Source organism: Sabethes cyaneus, chromosome 1 (assembly GCF_943734655.1).
Source record: "Sabethes cyaneus chromosome 1, idSabCyanKW18_F2, whole genome shotgun sequence".
NCBI classification, from domain to species: domain Eukaryota; kingdom Metazoa; phylum Arthropoda; class Insecta; order Diptera; family Culicidae; genus Sabethes; species Sabethes cyaneus.
The window spans coordinates 114,347,857-114,367,656 of record NC_071353.1 but is presented as its reverse complement, the minus strand read 5'-3'; the positions used below and the strand labels follow the sequence as shown (position 1 = coordinate 114,367,656).

General features: G+C 44.4%; 1 protein-coding gene across 2 annotated transcripts in view; it reads right to left on the bottom strand.

Moving 5' to 3' along the window:
• Positions 1-2,190: 2,190 nt before the first annotated feature.
• LOC128745303 (uncharacterized) overlaps positions 2,191-19,800 on the bottom strand; it is a 277,308-nt gene continuing 259,698 nt past the window's right edge. The window contains exons 4-8 of one of the 2 annotated variants that reach the window (XM_053842339.1): positions 14,079-14,665; positions 13,158-14,016; positions 12,791-13,089; positions 6,083-6,367; positions 2,191-5,904 (exon numbers count right to left, since the gene is read on the bottom strand). In XM_053842339.1, the coding sequence (XP_053698314.1) occupies positions 3,805-5,904; positions 6,083-6,367; positions 12,791-13,089; positions 13,158-14,016; positions 14,079-14,665 (4,130 nt within the window). In that variant the 3' untranslated portion in view covers positions 2,191-3,804. The remainder of the gene's footprint in view (positions 5,905-6,082; positions 6,368-12,790; positions 13,090-13,157; positions 14,017-14,078; positions 14,666-19,800) is intronic. The other variant, XM_053842340.1, reaches the window with a different exon arrangement.

The following is a 19,800-nucleotide window of genomic DNA, read 5'->3' as shown; positions in this document are numbered from 1 at the left end:
ATGGTATTTTTGTTTAAATCTCGACTATCACTTTGATTTCCCTCCCATGGGTAGGTGGTTTGACACGTACTTCGGCCAAACGACCTAAAAATTCTTAGTTCCGCATGTAGAATGTTTATAGTTTAAGTTGGATATATGTGTAGTATGTAGTATTGCATAATTTAGCTTTATGTGTAGCATGTGTCTCGTAAAGCGGAATGGAGCGAAATCGAACGGATTTGATTTTAAATTCAATCCGTTTGGGCCGAAGCACCGGGAGGGCTTACTCGGTTCCCTAGATGAATTGCTGGTATGCACAGAAATTTCTCTAGAAAACTGAAACCAAATCCTACCCACCATTCATGAGATTTTGACTTACTCATGAAAATTAAAATGTATCGCTAGTTAGAACGAACGAGTGTTCAAAAATGATGTGATGTCTTTATTTGCGTAATCGAGACATTTTCTATGAGATTGCCATAGAATTTGTGGCTGTTATGCGATTATGGACAGCACAGCACTGAAAATATACACACACGTACATGTATACATGTGTATGCATGTATGAGTGTGCATGGGTGTATAGGTACGAATGAATATATGTTTGAGTGTTCTATGATGAGTCGGAAATTCTTATACCTATGCTGCCAAATTATAATTATTAATGGGCAGGAAGTTATAGTCACTAGCTGTGTTTCCTGTATCAGTTTCCTATGCTATTACTATTATTACTAATATTGCTATCGTTGCTGACAGTAACCACCTCTATTGTATTGTTTTGGATGTAATTATAATTTTTTTTTTTTTTATTTCCCTCCTTTATTAGAATGATTTGCATGTCTTGTGACTAACCGCGTTAACGGTATTCAACTAACAACATAAAATGATCATGTATGACGCTGTTTGTCTCCCAAGGGCCTTCCTAATGCTGATGAGCCTCTGTCGGAGAGTCCATCAAGTCGAACGGTGGCAACTCACCGGCGGCCTGCTCCTCTCCATTCTTGCGGCTGTCGTCGCGGTCGGACTTAGTGGATCACTCGAAAAGAGTTTTAGCCTCGATATATATCTTGTTCTGTCCATTGCCCAATGCTGGCAGACTTCAACTGAAATTCCATTTCTAACTAAATCTTTTTAGAGTTAAAACTTCTTCAAGTAAAAACAGGTATTCGATTCTCTGGCTGATTCAAGCGATAGCGAAGGGCTGTCCTCAATCATTTCCACTTCCTAAAATGGGGTCATAGTACATAATATATGGCCGTGGTATGAGGATTTATTTTTCGATTCAATACCATCCTCACAGAATTATCAACGTCGTTAACATCTTATTAAGTCTTGCTTTAGTGACAGCTTGCACTTAAGACCTAACACGGCATATATACATATCTCCAAGTGAAGTTCTTTTTGATCCACCTCATCCCTCTTAGTTACAGAATCATTTCAATTGACCACGGTCTGAAGAGCATACCGACAAATCGGTAGACTACCGCTACAAATATGCAATTAATGCCACCGGGAATAATACGAGCGAGTACCAGTCCCCATTACATCGCATCTGCTCTATTTTTCGGAAGTTCAAGTAGTTTTTCGATAGTTCTGAGCGATAATATTGCTCTTGAATAATATTCCGCACAAAATATTCGAAAATTTACGCCATCAGCTACAATACTGCAAAGATGGGAGATAAAGAGGCGGCTGTGGCTTTTAATGAGCATAGGTTGTGGAACAGCGCTGGGTCAATCGTGATGACATGGGTATTTGGGAGATGAGTAGCGTCCAGCCTAGCGAGTAGTTAGTCGGTAGTAGCATAGGTGATGGACAGACATAGAATTCTCGTGATATTACTAACTTGAAAATTGCAATCAAAAATTCCTCTTTTCTTTTCTTTTCTTTTCTTTTCTTTTCTGCCTGATCTCTATCGCTTCTTCTCACGGCAACAATAATGTTGCTGTGAGGGGAGGCAAGAGACCAGCCACAGATGACCACACTGGTGACAACGATGGAGAGGACGGCCGGCGTGGAGCCTGCTTCAGGTTTAATCAAGATTGACTACGAACAAGATGAGGAAACAAACAAAGGAAGGAGAAAACAAGATAAGTACAAGCCATCTTATGCTATATTGACCAAGCACACAATTATATCAAGCCAAGTTCTGTCACTCTTCTTCCGCCCATTAATCCATAATCACCAATACATTATGGAGCTAGCGTAATCCGCACGGATTCTTTTAACATTATCACAACCACCTTATCTCAGCCCTGGACAGACTTGGCTCTAACTGCCCCACCTTGTGCTGCAAACAGAAACAGAAACAGAAACAGAAATCTCGACTATCACTTTGATTTATCAATCACAGATAAATAGAACAAACTGATACATGCACTCTGAAAAGAAACATTCACGAACCATGCGCAGTTGAAAATGTGTGTGGATTGCATTCATCATGCGATGCCCGTTCTGAGGTGTGTTCGGTAGTGATATCATGGTAGATTAAGCAGCAACCAATCGGGTTTGATTTTCGCTTTTTACAAATAGTGAACATCTAGTTCCCTTTATTACAGGATAAATTTTTTGTTGCCACCGAGATTTTTCATTTTCTGATTTTTTTTTTTTATTACAGATATATTTAGCAAACAATTGTTAAATGATGTTTCGTAGAAATTGAGATAGGAATGAATTTTGTTATACAATGAATTCTGAAGCAGAAAAGGATGGAAATGCATGAACAATTCTAAGAATTTATTGGCAAATGAACAAAGTAAGAACAATGATAATTAACTTAACCATTAAACGAAACTTTGACAAACTTTTGTCCTTCTGTCGCGCATCGATATTGTGATTTGTTTACTCGACCATCTCCTATCTATTCAGGCAAGCTTAGCCGTGTTAGTTCTGTACAAAAGATAAAATCGATTATTTTGTACTAAAAACTAACGAACTGATAATCTAGTATAGAATATTACGCCTATGCAATATAAAGCCCAAACACCGTTCAAAACAACATTGAACTTGCTTTCTATTCCAAAAGAAACCTAACGATAAAGTTTTTCGGTTGTTTCTTTTTTTCGCTGATTGACCAAGTAAATAAGGTACCGAAGGATTTAAATCTGTTTTCTGTTTCGCTGTGAAATTAATTATTACCATTACTGTTAGAACCGGACAGAAAATTGGGACAGTATAAGTATGAGAGATAGAGGCTTTGTTTTTTGGTTTACAGATCAGAAATCTTTCGAGTAACAAACGGCTAGTAGCAGCTCTTACAAAGTAACAATAAATACCACTTTGATCTGTTGTGTGAGGTTTCGCTTTCACTCTAACGTTGTTAGAAGACATCGTATATGATTGTGAGAGGATGAATAAATTCATATTTTTCTAAATTGCGTTTTTCTTCTTTTTTCGATTCAAACGAATCTGTGCTTTGTACAACTAACAAATCTCTCCGTAGCTCGCGTATGCCTGCGGTGTGTGTATGTGTGTGGTGTGTTGTGTGTGCTGTTAGTGAAATTGGAAATTTGGTAAATATACATCTGTTTGTAATTTCCGAATTCAATTGGAAGGATGTAGTGAAATGTGAGTTAGCACTAGGAGAGCTTTAATGAGAGGTGAAATGCATTCTAAATGTGTACAACAAACATAATTTCTATCACGACTTCCTAACTTTTGTCCTATAAGGTTTTACGAGTTTCAGCACTTAGCCAGAGTTCACTGGGATAAAGTTTTCTGTTGTATACAAACGTATACGTTTTGAACCTTATTCCTAAGCCAGAAATTTTTTTCGACCTGATCCAAGACTACCGTCCGTATTTACACTCTGGAGATTACAAAAACCTACAATTTTTTCTCCCAAATGATAATGTGAGCATCGGTTGAGTTGGTCTGACCCAGCCCGGCCAAAGACGTGACCGAGTTAGTTCGCTGGTGGTTGTTCTGCGGCGAGCTGGTAGCCGATTTGCTGCCACTGCCATCTACCGGACCGGTTCGTTCCCAAATGTGTCGCCAGTTGACATAACCTCGGCCACCGGTCAGCGTAAGGATCGTCCGGCGGCCGTTTCCATTGCCGGAATTATCACCACCACCGCCAGCATTTGTCGACTGATTCTTTTTTCGTTTGGCTGTATGTGTGGGATACTTTTCAACTTCCGCTACAACGGCCGCTGTTTCTTTGGGAGCACCGGCAGTTGGCTCGGTTGCCGGTTTTTTCTGCTGCAGCATGGCCACTTCATTTTCGTTGATGTTATCCAGGTCGGAATTGTTCATTTTGTGACTAGCACTGGAGCTGTTTCGGGAAACGTTTTTGCTGCCACTTCCGCTGCGACCGCCCACGTTTTCGTCGCTGCCGGAAGAGGTGTACACGCTGGACGAACGTGATTCCATGGACCAATTGGAAAGATCGAGTGACCTCGGTCGACTCACCTTCATCCGAAGCCGTCGATCCAAAGTGGAAACCTTTGCCGGTATGGCCGCTATATCCGGGTCGCTTCGACGAAGGTAATCGTAGCTTGGATCCAAAATGTTGCGATCTTCCTGATTTTCAATGTCCTCTTTGACGAAAATGAGGTCGCTGTACAATCCATACACATCACAACCCTGATCCGAATATTGTGATGAGGAGGAAAGTGTTGAGTGGATGGACGGGGAGAAAGCTCCACTGCTAGTACGCAGATTTCGAGGAAGGGTTTTCGTCATCCGACCCGAATCCATGGGTGGTGGCTTCTTACGCCGGAGTATCACCGGACTGGAGCAGATCTGTTCCTTCAGGGCGGCGGTTTCTTTTTGCTTTTTCGTATCCTCCGGTTTACTGTTTGACTGCTCCGCAGCCCGAGGTTCCTCCTTTGCGTCATTTGACGCTGGTTTTACTTCAGAAACATCCTGTTGAATGACTGCTTTTGTTGCCTGAGTCGGTGTTAGCGGATGGTAAGACTTTGTAACCAGCGGAAGTAGATAAGTTACCGGTCCCAGATGCGCGTGGTAGGAAATGTTTACTCCTCCGCTTATGATGGGAACTCCTTCGAGTCGCGGCAATGGAATTGTTAGCGTAATGCCAACGTTTGTTCCGACCCACAGCATTCCTTTGGCAGCCATTAAAGCAGTCACCTGGATCGAGGAACTGGTCTCTCGAGAGGGATTTTGGTGCGACGAAGTCACCCGCAGTACATTTGACGCAATGTTAATATCCTGCAAATGCTTGAACGTTTCCGTGTGGTACAAACAAATGATACTGGAGTTCTTAAGCGAAATCCACAAACCGATTCCAGAGTGTGCCAGTAGATTTATGTTAGAACTCACGTTAGCCGAATTCGTGTGTTTTATGTGGAAATTCTTTTCAACCTCGTTCGTTCTGGCATTGATCACATAAACATGTTTACCAGCAGCAAAATATACACTGCTATTGATTGCCAGCAGACTGCTGATCGGTTCCGTTTGAACTGTCAATATTTTCGGACTATTCAAGCTCCAGATACCTGCCTCCGTTTTGGCGAACACCAACACACTTCCGTTGGTCATACCCACGTAAACCCGCTCGTTAAAGTACAAAATCTGACTAGGAACGCCTGGCAGTGACAGATTGACCAGCTGCTCATCGTTGATCGGAAAACTAGCCGAATAGATCAACACGCGATGGTTGTTTGTGCCCATCCAGATCGAATCCGCTCCGATGTCATCACCGGTTATGAGGCCCCCTTCCTTAACGTACTCCATACAGGTGACGATCGTTTCGGCCAAACTGAACCTGGCCACCTCGCCAAATCCACCGTTACTTTGGTGCTGAGCGCTGTTGTGCGAAAGGATAGTCACGTGACTGTTAATTTTGTCACTCGAGCAGATCCACAACGTGTTCGAGTGCTTCAGGCGTTTACGAGCGGACGGTTTGAGCCGGTATGCCCCTGATGCAGCCAAGTTCGATGAAAAGTAACATCCGCAGCAGACCTGAAAATACGCCAAATAGGTTTCGGGTTGTAGCGCACCACGACTGTTTAGTTTCCATTTCAAAAGCTACCCAAATTTGCAAAGCCACAACCAGCAAACGCTAAAAGCCAAACTTATAAACTCATAACAAAGGTAAATTACGAGTAAATCGAACAACTTGGAAAAAGGATCCACTTACCTCGGTTTGATGCTGCGACTTGTACGCTGGATAGGCCTTAACGAACAGAGGCATTTTGGCTAGCGAATGGCGGTGTTCTTGTTCGACTCCGATCTGCCAGGCAGGGGAATTGTTCGCATCTAGCGCAAGCTGCGCCAACCGTAGCTCGGTGATCCAGTCCTTCTTCACCAGTGGGCTTTCGATCTGGAATGTGTACGTTAGATCCTCCTTGCCACCCTTGGTGGCATTCTTAAGCACCAGCTGCAGGCAGCACGAGTCTACCCAGGAGATTTCTTCGTCTTTTTTCTGTTAGTGAAATAGGAAGAAAAAAAATCAGAGGGGTTGTGATATACAGGACAGGACCGCATGGGTGACGTAGAACTACGTTAGTCTATTAGATGCATGATTTTGAATATTTTACTAACTTACTAACTGAGATAACTGAGATAATTGGGGGGGGCCCGTAGCCGCAAGGTTACCGAGTCTGATTTGACAAGCGAGTGGTCGTGGGTTCGTATTTTAGTAGGATCAGGCCATTCGATGTCAAGTGACTTTAGCATGGGTTTTTTCTCAGGCCCCTCATTACCCTTCCTTCATGCTCAATTCTATATGACCCCCATAAAAGCACTCTTGACAGTGCAAAGAGTCACTCTTATAGTTGAATGTACTGGTCAGCCTCGCTAGGGATGGCTGTAATTAGACACAGTACTGGCACTGAGGAGCAAGGTGGGTAAAGAAGATAGCGTTGAAGGAAGGGTAAGCCCCACTACACGCAAGCACGCATAAAATTTAACAAGCATATCGCTCATTGAATAGTGATTATAGCAAAAAATGCAGTGCATGTTATACAGCAAACATCCGGGCGATATCAACGATACTGGTCGCAGTGACAAGTCCATACATGGAAACACAAACTGAGATAATTTGTTGGCCCTAAAAAGGACCGTTTAATGATGGTGATACGATTTTCCTCTCAGCAACAATGGACGCTCTGGATGATTCGTAGGTAAATTATTCTGCTATCTACAGAACCGGTCGATAAGAGAAAAGCCGTGATTTCAAACTGCTATTATCCAATTTAATGTTCCGGGTAAACATTAGATCGACGCAAAAGCCTCCGAGGGTGCTAGCATGTGTCGAATCCGCGGAAGCTAGCTGCGGTCGTAAATGTTGGCAAAAATTGGATTAGACGGGATAAAAAACACGATGTATCTGGAAACACGACTCAATTACACGTTGTAAGAAAAGTGAGAATGACGAAATATAATCATAGATTGCATCATCTTTTTTAGCAAAGGGTTCGTCTTCTTTCAGGTAGGTAGACCTAGCAGAGGCGCGCAGTACAAGGGTCGCACGAATGTAAACGGCATGTGGTGTACTTTCCAACACTCCTCTCCACCATGTGCCGCCGCCACCTTCCGTTGACGATAAGGACTATCCTAGCAGTTCATACAGCTTCTCGAGTTTCATGGAGCCGAGTGGCTTAGTTAGCAGGTCAGCTACAATCTGTTCGGTGGGACAATATTCAAGTCGCACAGCTCCTTTGTCAACTAGCTCTCGAACATACCTCTTCTTCGTCTCGATATGCTTGGAGCGAGGACTGATTCAATCCGATTGGACGAAGTGCCCATCGGTTACTTGGTAGTCTTGGTGTCCTGTTACCTGAATCTCGCAGCGATTTTGTCAATGTAACTCTCCGCTCCGGGCAAATACTGTATTTCCCGTCAAGTAAATACCAAGCTCTACTGGACGCTATGTAGACGCTAGTTCCAGCACCTGGTTGATTGTTTAAGACCATAAGGTGCGCAAAATAAAACGCCGCAGATTAATTACTGAATAAGACTGGTAGTTTATTGAAACCTTCTGATCGCGTCGGAGGGAAGAAAAGTAATGATGAAAAACTGAACATGTTTGAACAAGTTTGTTGACGAATCTCTCTGCTCTCTTTCTGTGCAAAGCGACACGGAGCACAGTGATGCCAGACTGGCTGAGGGAAGTAAAGCGCACCGCATCACTCCCCCTTGCTACAAAGATTCCTACTGAATCTGAAAAAGCACGTGATGTCCACTCTTCGTGATCCGATCAGACGATGGGGCAGGTTCAGGATCAGTAACGGTGTAGGCTGGCTTAACTCTATCGATCGATACTGTCACAGATTTGTTTTTGATTTTGATATTGAATGTCTTGCTGGTCCTTGAGATGACTTCGTATGGCCCAGTGAAGGGAGGTTCCAATGCGGCTCTCATTCTATCCGTTCTGAGAAATACGTGGGTACACTTAGTCAGGTTCCGTGGGATGAACACGTGTCGCTTTGTGTCGTTGTTGGAAGCTGGCCGTGGCATAAACGAATCTAATTTTTCTCGCAGGTTAGCAACAAAACGTTTCGGAAGTGCCTCGGAGGGGTCGTCTTTCTATCATCGCGCCGGGTATACGGATGGTTGTTCCATAGAGCATCTCGGCAGCCGATGCTCCATCTCGCACTGCGGTGCGTAGTCCGAGTAAAACCAATGGAAGGGCTTCGGTACAACTTTTTTTATGAGATTCTAGTGCAGTTTTGAGAGGTCTATGCCAGCTTTCGATCATTCCGTTGGCTTGCGGGTGAAACGGAGTGGTGTCGTTCTCGTTCTAGTCCCAATAATTCGCACAGTTCTTTTATTAGTTGTGACTCGAACTGTCGACCTTGATCCGAAGTGAGCTTGGTTGGAGCGCCGAATCTTGATACCCACTCTTCGACGAAAACTTTTGCAACGGTTTCTGCGGTCATATCTGGGATAGCAACTGGACACTTCTGGACACCGACTAAAGCGGTCAATCATTGTTAAGATGTATCGCATTCCATTAGAAATCGACAAGGGACCGACAATGTCGATATGAATATGTTCAAACCGTTCGTCGGGCATTTCGATTTTGTCTGGCTCTGACCTGGTGTATTTCGTAATTTTGTTTTTCTGGCACTCGGTACAAGCGCGTATCCAGTTCGATACATCCTTTTTAACGCCTGGCCAGACAAAATTTTGTAAAATTTGAGCTTGTGTTGCTTTGACACCAGAGTGGGCTAAATGACGAATTTGTTCAAAAATGATTTTTTGATAACACTGTGGAACACAAACACGAATCCTTTCTCCTTGCTGTTGGCAAAGCAGTTCTATGCCGAAGCCGGTGCTTTTAATCTTTTTAACATCGGGATTATTCTTATGCCAGTTTTGCAATTGCTCGTCGTGTTCCTGTTTACTTACAAAATCATTGCAGTTTATTGTGGATGGAAGGCTAATCGTTTCTACTCTCGATAGGATTTCTGCGGGAATGTTTTTTAACTCAACATCCGTTGCTGTCTTGCTGTAGGTTTGTTTGCATCTTGCTTGAATGCAAACGTAAGCGGCTTATGGTCCGTGAAAACGACTAGATTGCGTCCTTCGATTACGTTTTTGAAGTGTTTTACACCGAGATATAGTGCAAGTAAGTCGTAAGTTGAATATCGTCGCTTTCGATCGCTGAACTTAACGGAAAAGCAGCCTAGTGGTTTCCAGATGTTATTCGATAGCTGTTGTAATACGGCTCCAGCGGCTATGTCTGACGCGTCAACGCACAGCGACAGCTGGGAATTTGAGTCGTGGTAATCCAGTGCGGTGGATTCTATAAGACTGTTTGCACATTTGAAAGGCATTTTCTGCATCGACGGTCCATGTTATCGACGTTTTGTCATTTTTCTTGTTCGACGGTATCAGCTTGCGCAGCGGAAGTTGAGTTTCGGCGGCGTGGGGAAGAAATCGACGATAGTAATTGACTAAGGCTAGGAAACGCCTCAGTTTCTGGACCGTATCTGGTTTTGGGTACTCAGCGACGGAGGATACTTTTTCTGGAACTGTCTTGCAGCCTTCAACGGTAATTAATTGTCCGACGAAGCGCACCTTTTCTTTTCCAAGTTGGCATTTATCCGGATTGATTTGGAGTCCATTTTTTTCTCAGTCTTTCGAGGACTAATCGTAAGTGCTCCCGATTCTCCTCCGCAAATCGTCAAGGTATCCAGCAACGAACGGCATGTCGAAAAATATGTTGTTGATAAATCTTTGAAATGTTTGGCCGGAGTTTTTTAGTCCAGGGGGCATCACGAGAAATTCGTATAGACCGAGCGGCGTGATGATCGCAGTTTTTTCGACATCCTTCTCGTGCATAGGGATTTGATAGTATGCGCGCTCGAGGTCGATCACTGAAAATATTGTCTTACCGTGCAGCGTTTGGCAAATATCGTAAATGTGTGGTAAGGGATACCGATCTGCAACGGTAGAGTGGTTAAGGTTTTTATAATCGCCTACGAGTCTATACTTAACCTCACCATTCTGTACCATCTTTACTGCTAGGTGCACTGGGCTTGAGTATGGGCTTTTTGACGGTTGAATAAAGCCGAGTTCTAAAAAAAGTTGTATTTCTTTCCGGAGCGCTTTGAGTTTATGTGGAGGTAATCTGCGGAATTTGGAGTGACATGGGGGGCCTTCAATCTTGATGGTGTGTTTAACGTTGTGCTTGACCTCTTGGTTTGGAAGTCGCGGTCTAGTGACATCCGAAAATTCACTGAGCAGATTTCCGTAGTCGCTGTTGTACGAAAAAGTTTTCAATCCTACTAATCCTGCAACTGCATTTATTTGTCCATGTGCTTTTATGTTTGTCGTTTTATCTATTAAGCACTTACCTCGCAGGTCCACCATCAAATTGTAGTGTTTCAGGAAATCTGCACCCAAAATTGGAGATGTTACATTCGCAATTATAAATCGCCACGGAAAATTTCTGCGCATACCGAAGGTGGGTTTGCATATTTCGCTGCCGTAACTAGAGATGCGGGAGCCGTTGGCTGCATACAGACTCATTCCTGGCGTTTGCTCTCGATTTTGATTAGATGGGCACGGCAGAACCGATAGGTCTGCTCCGGTGTCAACCAAGAATTTGTAGTTAGTGGCCGGATCGAGGATAATTAGACGGGATTGGTTAGTTTCGCTGCTAGCGCCCGTCGCCGGTTGCAGCTGCACTAGTTTTTTTTTGCCATGAATTGGCAGGGTTTTCGGCAGTTTCTGGCCTCAGCGCCGAACGTTCGATGGTAATAACAAAATGGGAGATACTCACGAGAGTGGTTCCGAGAATCTTGTTGTCTGCTGTGACTCCTGTCCCGGGATCTGCCTCGTTGACGGAATGCGAATATTTCGTTCGACAGTTCGGCGATTTGTGCACGTAGCTCCGCTATACCGATTTCTCTGTCCTCTCTCACGGCTGCTGCTGACCAGTTACGGGTTTTAATAACGTCTGCGAGTTTGTCCGCTTGTTCGGCTAGCTCCGATAATTGGAGATTAGTTTCTGACACTTTGAGAACAACTTGTGTAGTTTCGGGTAGTTGCTTCATCCATAGCGATTTGATAATTTTTTCCGTCGGTAATCGCGTCTTTGGCGAGATCTCTCATTTCGCGTAAAAGTTGCGACAGCTTGCGGTCGCCCAGCTCACATCCACTCAGCAACTGTTGAATGCGATTCTGCTCACTGGTGCTATATTCTTTGATAATTCGTTCTTTAATAGCTGCGTAACATGCATCCGCGGGCGGGTCTCGAATGATGTCCGTGCAACATGCTAGAATCTCGGAGTCGATAGCTGCTAGGACGTGGTAATAACGGGTTTCCTCTCGGGTCACTCCGGCGAGCGTAAATTGAGCTTCGAGCTGGGCAAACCATAGCGTCGGATCGCGCTTCCAAAATGGCCCGATTTTTATGCCAATCCTATTTACTGCACCGTTGCGGTAAGGTTGTTCGGCTGTGGCTCGCGTTTCTGCCAGTTCCTCCTGTAGGCGCACAATTTCGTCCTTCAGGCGTTGCTCGTTCGACATCTTGTAAATTACCGAAATCTGACTTTATCACATCGGGGTCACCAGTAAGGTGCGCGAAATAAAACGGCGCAGATTAATTACTGAATAAGACTGGTAGTTTATTGAAACCTTCTGATCGCGTCGGCGGGAAGACCTGTTCTTTACCCTTCTCGACGGAACCAGTCGACTGTTTCATATACAACTCCTCAGTCCAATTCCCGTAAAGGTACGCGGTCTTCTTATCGAGCTGTCACAGAATCAGGTTACGTTGTGATGCCACCGTTAACAAAGCTCGGAGGGTGGTTTACTTGATCACGGATGGAAAGGGTTCCTCGAAATTCTCCTCGTACTTCTGCGTATAGCCCTGGGGTACCAGCCGAGCTTTATACTTGACGATATTATTAGCCGCACCTCTTTTGATCTTATAAATCCATCTACAGCTGACCGCCGTACGACCGAGTGGAAGTTCAGTGAGCTCCCATGTGCCAATTCGATCGTGGGTCTCCAGTTCTAAGTGGTTCATCGCAGCTCGCCATTCCACTTCGTCCGGACCAGATAATGTTGCTTCCAAGGTTTGCGGTGCAAGTTCATAAAAGATTTCATTAATCAGTCGAGTAAAGTAAAGTAAAGAAAAGTAAGTAATGTTTGACTATTTTCAATTTTTCAATAATGCAACCTTAAGAATCAATTTCTTTATTTGGTTCGACGCGTAGATTTTCCGATCGATTGGTGTAAAAATATTAAAAAGTTTTAGCATTCAAAATCTGACCACTTTTTGAGATAGATTCTTTGGAATGACCCCCTATATCCCAGCTACCTTCCAGTAAGAGGTAGGCCTACGTCAGTAAGTGCATATTTGCTTCCACCACAGCACCACAACACTTACCTGTATCGACGTTTGAATATCCGCCAGGATGGACTTCGTTACACCCAGGTTAATCTCCTTGTAGCTTCCCTTGAGTGTCCCGACCAGATCGCTGATACGCGACATAACCTCGTAGTCGTGCATCAGGTCGTTCATTTCACCGCACAGGTTATCCGCTTCGCTGCCCGTTCCGGGCAACGTTCCACCAGGCCCACTGCCGAAGGAGCTGTTCATTGTACCGCCCGTCGACAGTCCAGCCGAATTCAAATGAGGCGAATCGAAGCTCGAGTTAGATTTGAGACTATTGCCACGTTTCATTCCTTCGGAAATAAACGGAAAATTTTAACCTAAAATTTCAACAAATTCAATCATATCTCTTAGAACTTACCAGCCGTCAGTATCCGGGACAACGTGATTGACTGGTTGTTGTCGACTATTTCCACGTCCTGTACCGGGTGCATCCATTTGAAGGTAAGCTTTTCCGACGAACCAAATTCGTGCGACTGCTTCGGGGCAACCGAAACACACAGGACCTTATCGTTCAGCAACAGAAGCCGTCGTTTTTTACTCTTCACTATATACCCCGATTGGTTAAACTCCAGCTGGGTGACATTGTCCTCCCGAAGTAGATACCGAGTATTGTTACTATTGATCGCCGTGTCGGATGTTCCGCCGGATACCAGCGATCGGATGTTGAACGTTCCGCTGATGTTCTCCAACATTTCCTTGAATGCTTGGAATTGTTCTGCTTCCCGCTTTCGCTCGTTCAACATTTCTGCCAGCGATTCCAGCTGGGTAAGAGCCAACTGAAGCGACATGCGATCGTGGTGTCCTTGCGGGGTGTACTTGAGCAGATCTTGCAGGAAAAGTATAAACTGCGGGAACCTTTGGACCGGTTTTACCATGAGTCCGAAAAAGGACAGCCGATCGTGGGAGCTAATCTGCTTCACCTTGAAGAAATCCGAGAGGGCGGATTTTCGTTTCGCTTCCATTCGCGCTAAATCCATGGCAATCGAGAAGTTGTTGATGAAACCACTGTAAACGTCCAGTACTAGAGATTTGCTGAAAGTAGCCACGAAAACGTCGCCAATCTTTTCCTCGTTGTCCCAGCTTTGAATATAATCGGCAAGCGATATGCGGAAAAGAGTGTGCAGCTGAAGAATCTCCGGCAAACGGTGAAACAAGATGGCAGTTTTGGAAGGGTTCAGAATTGGTGGGTTGCTTTCCTCCAGGGGTCGCTTGTATTCCTGTTGTGTGAGAGAGAAACTTAATTTCGAACTATTCATAATGGATTGTGAGGAATACTTACATTCACCAAACGTTGCAGTGAGGCCACATATGAATTCTCACTGTGAACGATGGCGGCTACGATCAGTCTTCGTTTGAGCTGTTGCTGGGTTAGTCCAGCTGGAGCCGGCGGCAGTGCGACCGGAATGTGTCGTCGTTCGGTCGCTTTCGACTCTCCGCCTGCACCGCGGGTCATTGCGAAGCTATCCAGTGCTAGCTGCAGAGGGTCTTCGTCGGCTTCCAGGACTTTGCCCATCGCCAGCTTGCTACCGTCGTATCGAGCGCCCGAGCCGCCGAATAGGGATCCGGTCGAATCGACGTGATCGATGCTGTTGCGGCGGTTCTCCTTTCCGCCAGCGGAAACCGAACCGACGCTCGCGCCTCCGCCGCTACTGTGGCCCTTCACGTCGTACTGGTTCATCGAGCCGCGACGTATCGAGAACCAGCGCGATAGTCGAGAGAACGGTTCCGACGAGATCGAGGGCGACGGACTGGCCGAGCAGGGGGAAGCGTTCGCTGCTGCTGCTGCGAGCGAAATGGAACCGGGGCTCAGGGCCACCGATGGTACCGGGGAAGCTGCGGCGGATGTTGTGCTTGGCATTGTGGATGCTGGAAGAAAAAGTATAATTGAGGCAGTACGTTAGTGATAGAAGTTAGATTGGAGCGTTATTTGCGAACCGGGGAGTAATGCTCTGCTTAACGTCTACAATTTGTTAGTTAAAAACTACAGCGCTATCTAGAAAATAATGCCAGTCTGTTGCGCAAATAATGTAAATACCTACCGGAACAATCGGCATAGACCAAGGCAACGAAAAACGACTAACGATTGGAGGCTTGGAACATGGAACTGGAAGTCCCTCAATTTTCTGGGAAATACCCGCAGTTTATCAGATTTATTGAGAGCTCGCAAGTTCGACAATGTAGCACTACAGGAGGTACTCCTTCCAGCGGTCTACGGTACATGCGTATACCATTGCGTATATCGTTGGGAAATGGGTATATCATTCATTAGAGCTGTGAAAATACACACGAGTTAGGTACAGATTTTATCGAGATATGCGACAGGCAAACGCGCGTGATTGAATGGTGGTCAAACAACAGCCGTAGGCGGCAAGTTGAGGATATGCTTCATCATTAGCATTATCAACGTGCATAATCCTCAGCTCAGTGCCGAGAAAGATAAGAACGCTTTTTATGCGCAAATTAAGCGTGAAACCAAACTGCTCAAGGCATGACGTCAAAATCGTCATCGGAGACCTCAACGATCAGGTTGACCAGGAGAAGGAATTCAGGAATTGGAAGGCTCAGCGCACACCCGCTCATGAATGAAAACGGCAATCGGCGCATTGACTTAACCGCCTCCGCCGTCCCACGGTTTCTAATAATGATGTCGAGGTCGTCTGCAAAAGCTATGATTTGGCTACTCTTGCTGAAGATCGTTCCTCTCGTTTCGATACCCGCTCGCCGGATCATACTTTCAATAGCGACATTGAATAACATACAGGATAGTCCATCCCCTTGCCGTTACTCGCTGCGCGATTCGAGAGAACTTGAGAGTGTCCCCGAAACGAGGACGAAGCACATCACTCGTTCCAGAGTTGCTTTGATCAGCCGCGTCAGTTTGTCCGGAAAACCGGTGAACTAGTGCATTATCTGCCAAAGCTGTTCGCGTTCAACGTTATCGTATGCTGCTCTGAAATCCACGAAAATATGATGCGTAGGCACGTTGTACTCTCGATATTTCTGGAGGATTTGTCGGAGAGTAAAAATTTGATCCGTAGTAGCACGGGCGCCCATAAAGCCCGCCTGATACTGCCCTACGAAATCTCTTGCTATTGGGGATAGACGACACAACAAAATCTGGGAAAGCACCTTGTAGGCGGCAGTCTAGTCGGTCGCCCTTTTTGTAGATAGGACAGACTACGCCTTCCATCCACTCCTCTGGTAGTTTCTCTACCGGAGTGGTGGTGGTTCTAGTGGTTCTTGGCCATTTTTGTAGAGTTCAGCCGGGAGTCGGTCCTTTCCGGTGGTTCTATTATTCTTCAGCAGACCGATTTCTCGCCGGATGTCTTCGAGATCGGGAGCCGGAACGCTGTTGTCGTTTGTAGGTACTCCGAGGTTAACTTCCATTGCGTCTCCTGCTGCTATACCGCTGTTGAGGTGCTTATCGAAGAACTGCTTCCACCTGTCGACCACCTCGCGCTCGTTTGTGATTAGATCCCCTCCCTCGTCCCTACATAGGTCAGGTTTTGGTGTGTGGGCCTTGCGAGTTTGGTTCACCTTCTCGTAAAACTTGCGGGTGTCATTAGCCCGGCATAGTTGTTCAAGCTCCTCACGATCTCTGTCCTCCTCCTGGCGCTTTTTCCTCCCCAGGATCGTGGTCAACTCATTCCTCGCTCGTCGATACTTGGGCAAATTATCTCTCGTGGATATGCTCAGATAGTTTTCCCAAGCTCTTTTTTTCCTTTCTTTCGCTTCTTGGCATTCCCCGTCAAACCAATCATTTCGTGCACTCGAGGCTTCCACACCTAGCACCGCGGTTGCGGCCGAGCGTATCCTACTGCATCCGTTTTCGAGGGTCGAAGCATCTAGCTCCACAGAGGAAGGCAGAGCTTCATCCAGTACGCGAGCGTAGTTTTCGGCAGTTCACGGGTTGTCTAGTTGTCGAATGTTTAGCCGAGGAGGGCGACTTTGTCGCGAGGTATAAACCGTCGATAGTTTTGAGCGCACATATACTGCTACTAGGTAGTGGTCCGAGTCAATATCCGCACTCCGTAAGGAGCGTATGTTGGTGATGTTCGAGAAAAACCGGCCCTCGTTGAAAATATGGTCGATTTGGTTCGAGGTTCGTTAGTCTGTTGGTCACCGACGAACTGACATGACACATACAAAAAAAATCGTTTCAAAACCATCGTACTACACATTTTGCTCGCACGTTAGCACAGTCTGTTATGGATATTGCGTAGTAGCTTGCATTTGTAGGATTTCATACTGTGTTTTATACATTTGTATGGTTTTATACTGAAAACTCGAAGCAACACTCGAGCGCCTTGATGCGGCCATGTTGCGAAATACTCGGAATCGTTACACTCGAGCGCCGTCGAAAATGGCAACAGGCAATTTTTATAGCAAAACTGATCAATGGTAATGTTGATTCACCGACACTTCTGTCTCTCCTGAACTTCCGCGCTTCTCAACGTGCTCTCCGTTCAACTGGCTTGCTACAAACCACTTACCACCGCACATCATTTGGTTATCAGGAACCGACGACCGCGTGCATTAGGACCTTCGAAATGGTTGAACAATTGTTTAATTTTAATGAATCAACGCAAAAATTCGTCACGAAACTAAAAGGATCGAATATTCTATAACTGACGCACATTTATTAAGATTTTAAAAATTCAGATTCAGATTAACTTCCGGCCACGGCTAGTTGCAATCGGATTTCATTTTTTCGTCACGGTTTGGGGCCTTCTGAACCTTGAAACTCGAGCTGGGGTTTTGGTCTGCTACACGAAACTTTTGCTCAGATTCGATATTTTTTTGCCATATCTCGAATGGATAGCGCTCGTGAGCTTCAACACTATAGACCGACCATATTACGAAATGACAACAATACTGAATTGCTTTCCCGTGGGGTCATCTGCGGATAGTCACGGGAAAGCGTAATATCAATATTTTGGGTAAGGAACGAGTTAAGCAGTGTCACCTATTTTAATCAGTTATGAATAAATGAGCCGAAAATGCACTTTTTTATTCATATTTTCAAAATCTTTTGATAGGATCATCTTCACAAATCACTTAACCAGACATTTGATTCACACAAACACAATTTCCTGGGTTTCCGACAAGAAATATGATGAATTGAAAATTGTTGTCCAAAAACGTACATTTTTCAGCTGCAGGAGGCAATCGCCACCTCGTTACTAACGAATCCATCACATTTTCGGCACTGATTACAACCACTCTAAAAGTCAAGTACTCAATTGTCACATACCATATTATTCACTATCTTTTTTTATATTATCTAAGGCTTTGTCACTAGCCGAAAGTTTTATTATTTTATAACAAAACTGAAAACAAATTCTGAATTGACGGAACCTGTTCACCAGTAGCAGCAGCTGCAGCATAACTGATGAACTATCGTGTTGCCAAGACACTGTTTCGGTTCTGGAAATAAGAATTATAGCTTTGAAATTAACTGAAACCTCCAATGGTGAAAACGTGGTTCAATACTTTCAAGAGAAATGTATGTTCATAATTAATTTTTCTTTATTAAAAACAACAGAAAAAACAGCTTTTTCAATAATTTTCGAAGATTTTCTCAGTGATTTAATTAAGCAACGATGTGTTTCAATGTTATTTGCTTTGACAACACTGTTCTGAGTCGGACCGTGTGTACTGCATATGTTTACCTCTTTTGTTCTCCCACCATCCTTATGAACAGCGAGTGAGACGTCAAACTCGCAGTTTCCCATAAGAACACTAGAGAATAAAAGAGACGACCAATACCGTTTGCCGAACGGTGCGGTGAGTGTATGCCCCGATAAATAATTTAGACAGATGGCATTTTACGCATCTATACCGATACGCTATATCGATTGCGCATCAGATGCCGATTTGTAGGTCGCGGAACTTACTGAATAGGGGGAATAGTTTGAGTGATTTTTTATGGGCACGTAAAAAATTCAGATTTCAGGATTGCTTAACAAAGCACCTTGAGGATGAAAATATGTTCGGTCGGATCAAAATGAGTTCCACTTTTAAAGCGAAAAATCAAAAGTTTAGCTGAACAATAGTGTCCTCCAATGGTAACAGCTTGAAGAACTAAAGATAGCAAGAAGATTGGTATGCTGATATCCCCCACGTAGTCAACCCATCGCTTGTAATAAGGTAAAACAATCAGTGACCCGCTTAAAACCGGTTCTTTACCCTATGTTACCAGGTCGCCTGTCAGGTAAAATGCTCTATTCGGACGACTTTTTTTTTCTCCGCATCTTGGTTTACCATTTTATGATGCGAGAAATCGTAGAATCTGGACTCCCTGGAGATTTCCACGATGCCACGATGCGATGGATTCCTATTTTCAATATACTCGTGTAGAAGTTTTTCGCGAACGAGCTGTTCTTTCGACGTCATTTTTCTGAATTTTGCGCACTTGGTCAAGAAACTCATACAGTGTAAACAATGCACGTCGAGTTTTCTCCATTGAAAATATCAATTAATTTTATCCAACAATGTTTCAAAAGTCAGACGATTTTAAGTTAACTGTTATGAAAATGTCAAATTTTGACTTTCCGATGCCGATGACCACGGTATTTGCTGACAGTTCTGGTTTTCTGCTTTAGTAGAAAGCAAGGTAGAAAGTAAAGTGCAGCTGAAATGCGTAGAATACTTATGGTAGTTATCAATCTATGTACACTATTACAAAGGTACGGCAAACGCGGCACGTTTGTATTCGTAATATACCAAAAAGTATAGGTGTGTTAGTGTCATCGTTGTACGGCACAATGTTTATGCTTTTTTATGCCCGTAGAAGAATAGTGCAAGTTTGACGTCACTCCTCCTGTTTACATTATTTGCGCTGCTAACACAAACAAACGGTACGTTGCTCCACACCTCTACTATAGTATAGTATAGTATACTTCGCACCGGTTAACATAACAATGCTTTTGCGATGCTTTACTTCAATGACGGTAAATTTTGTGTAGAAAACAAGTCCTGCTCTGGACAGCCAAAAAAGT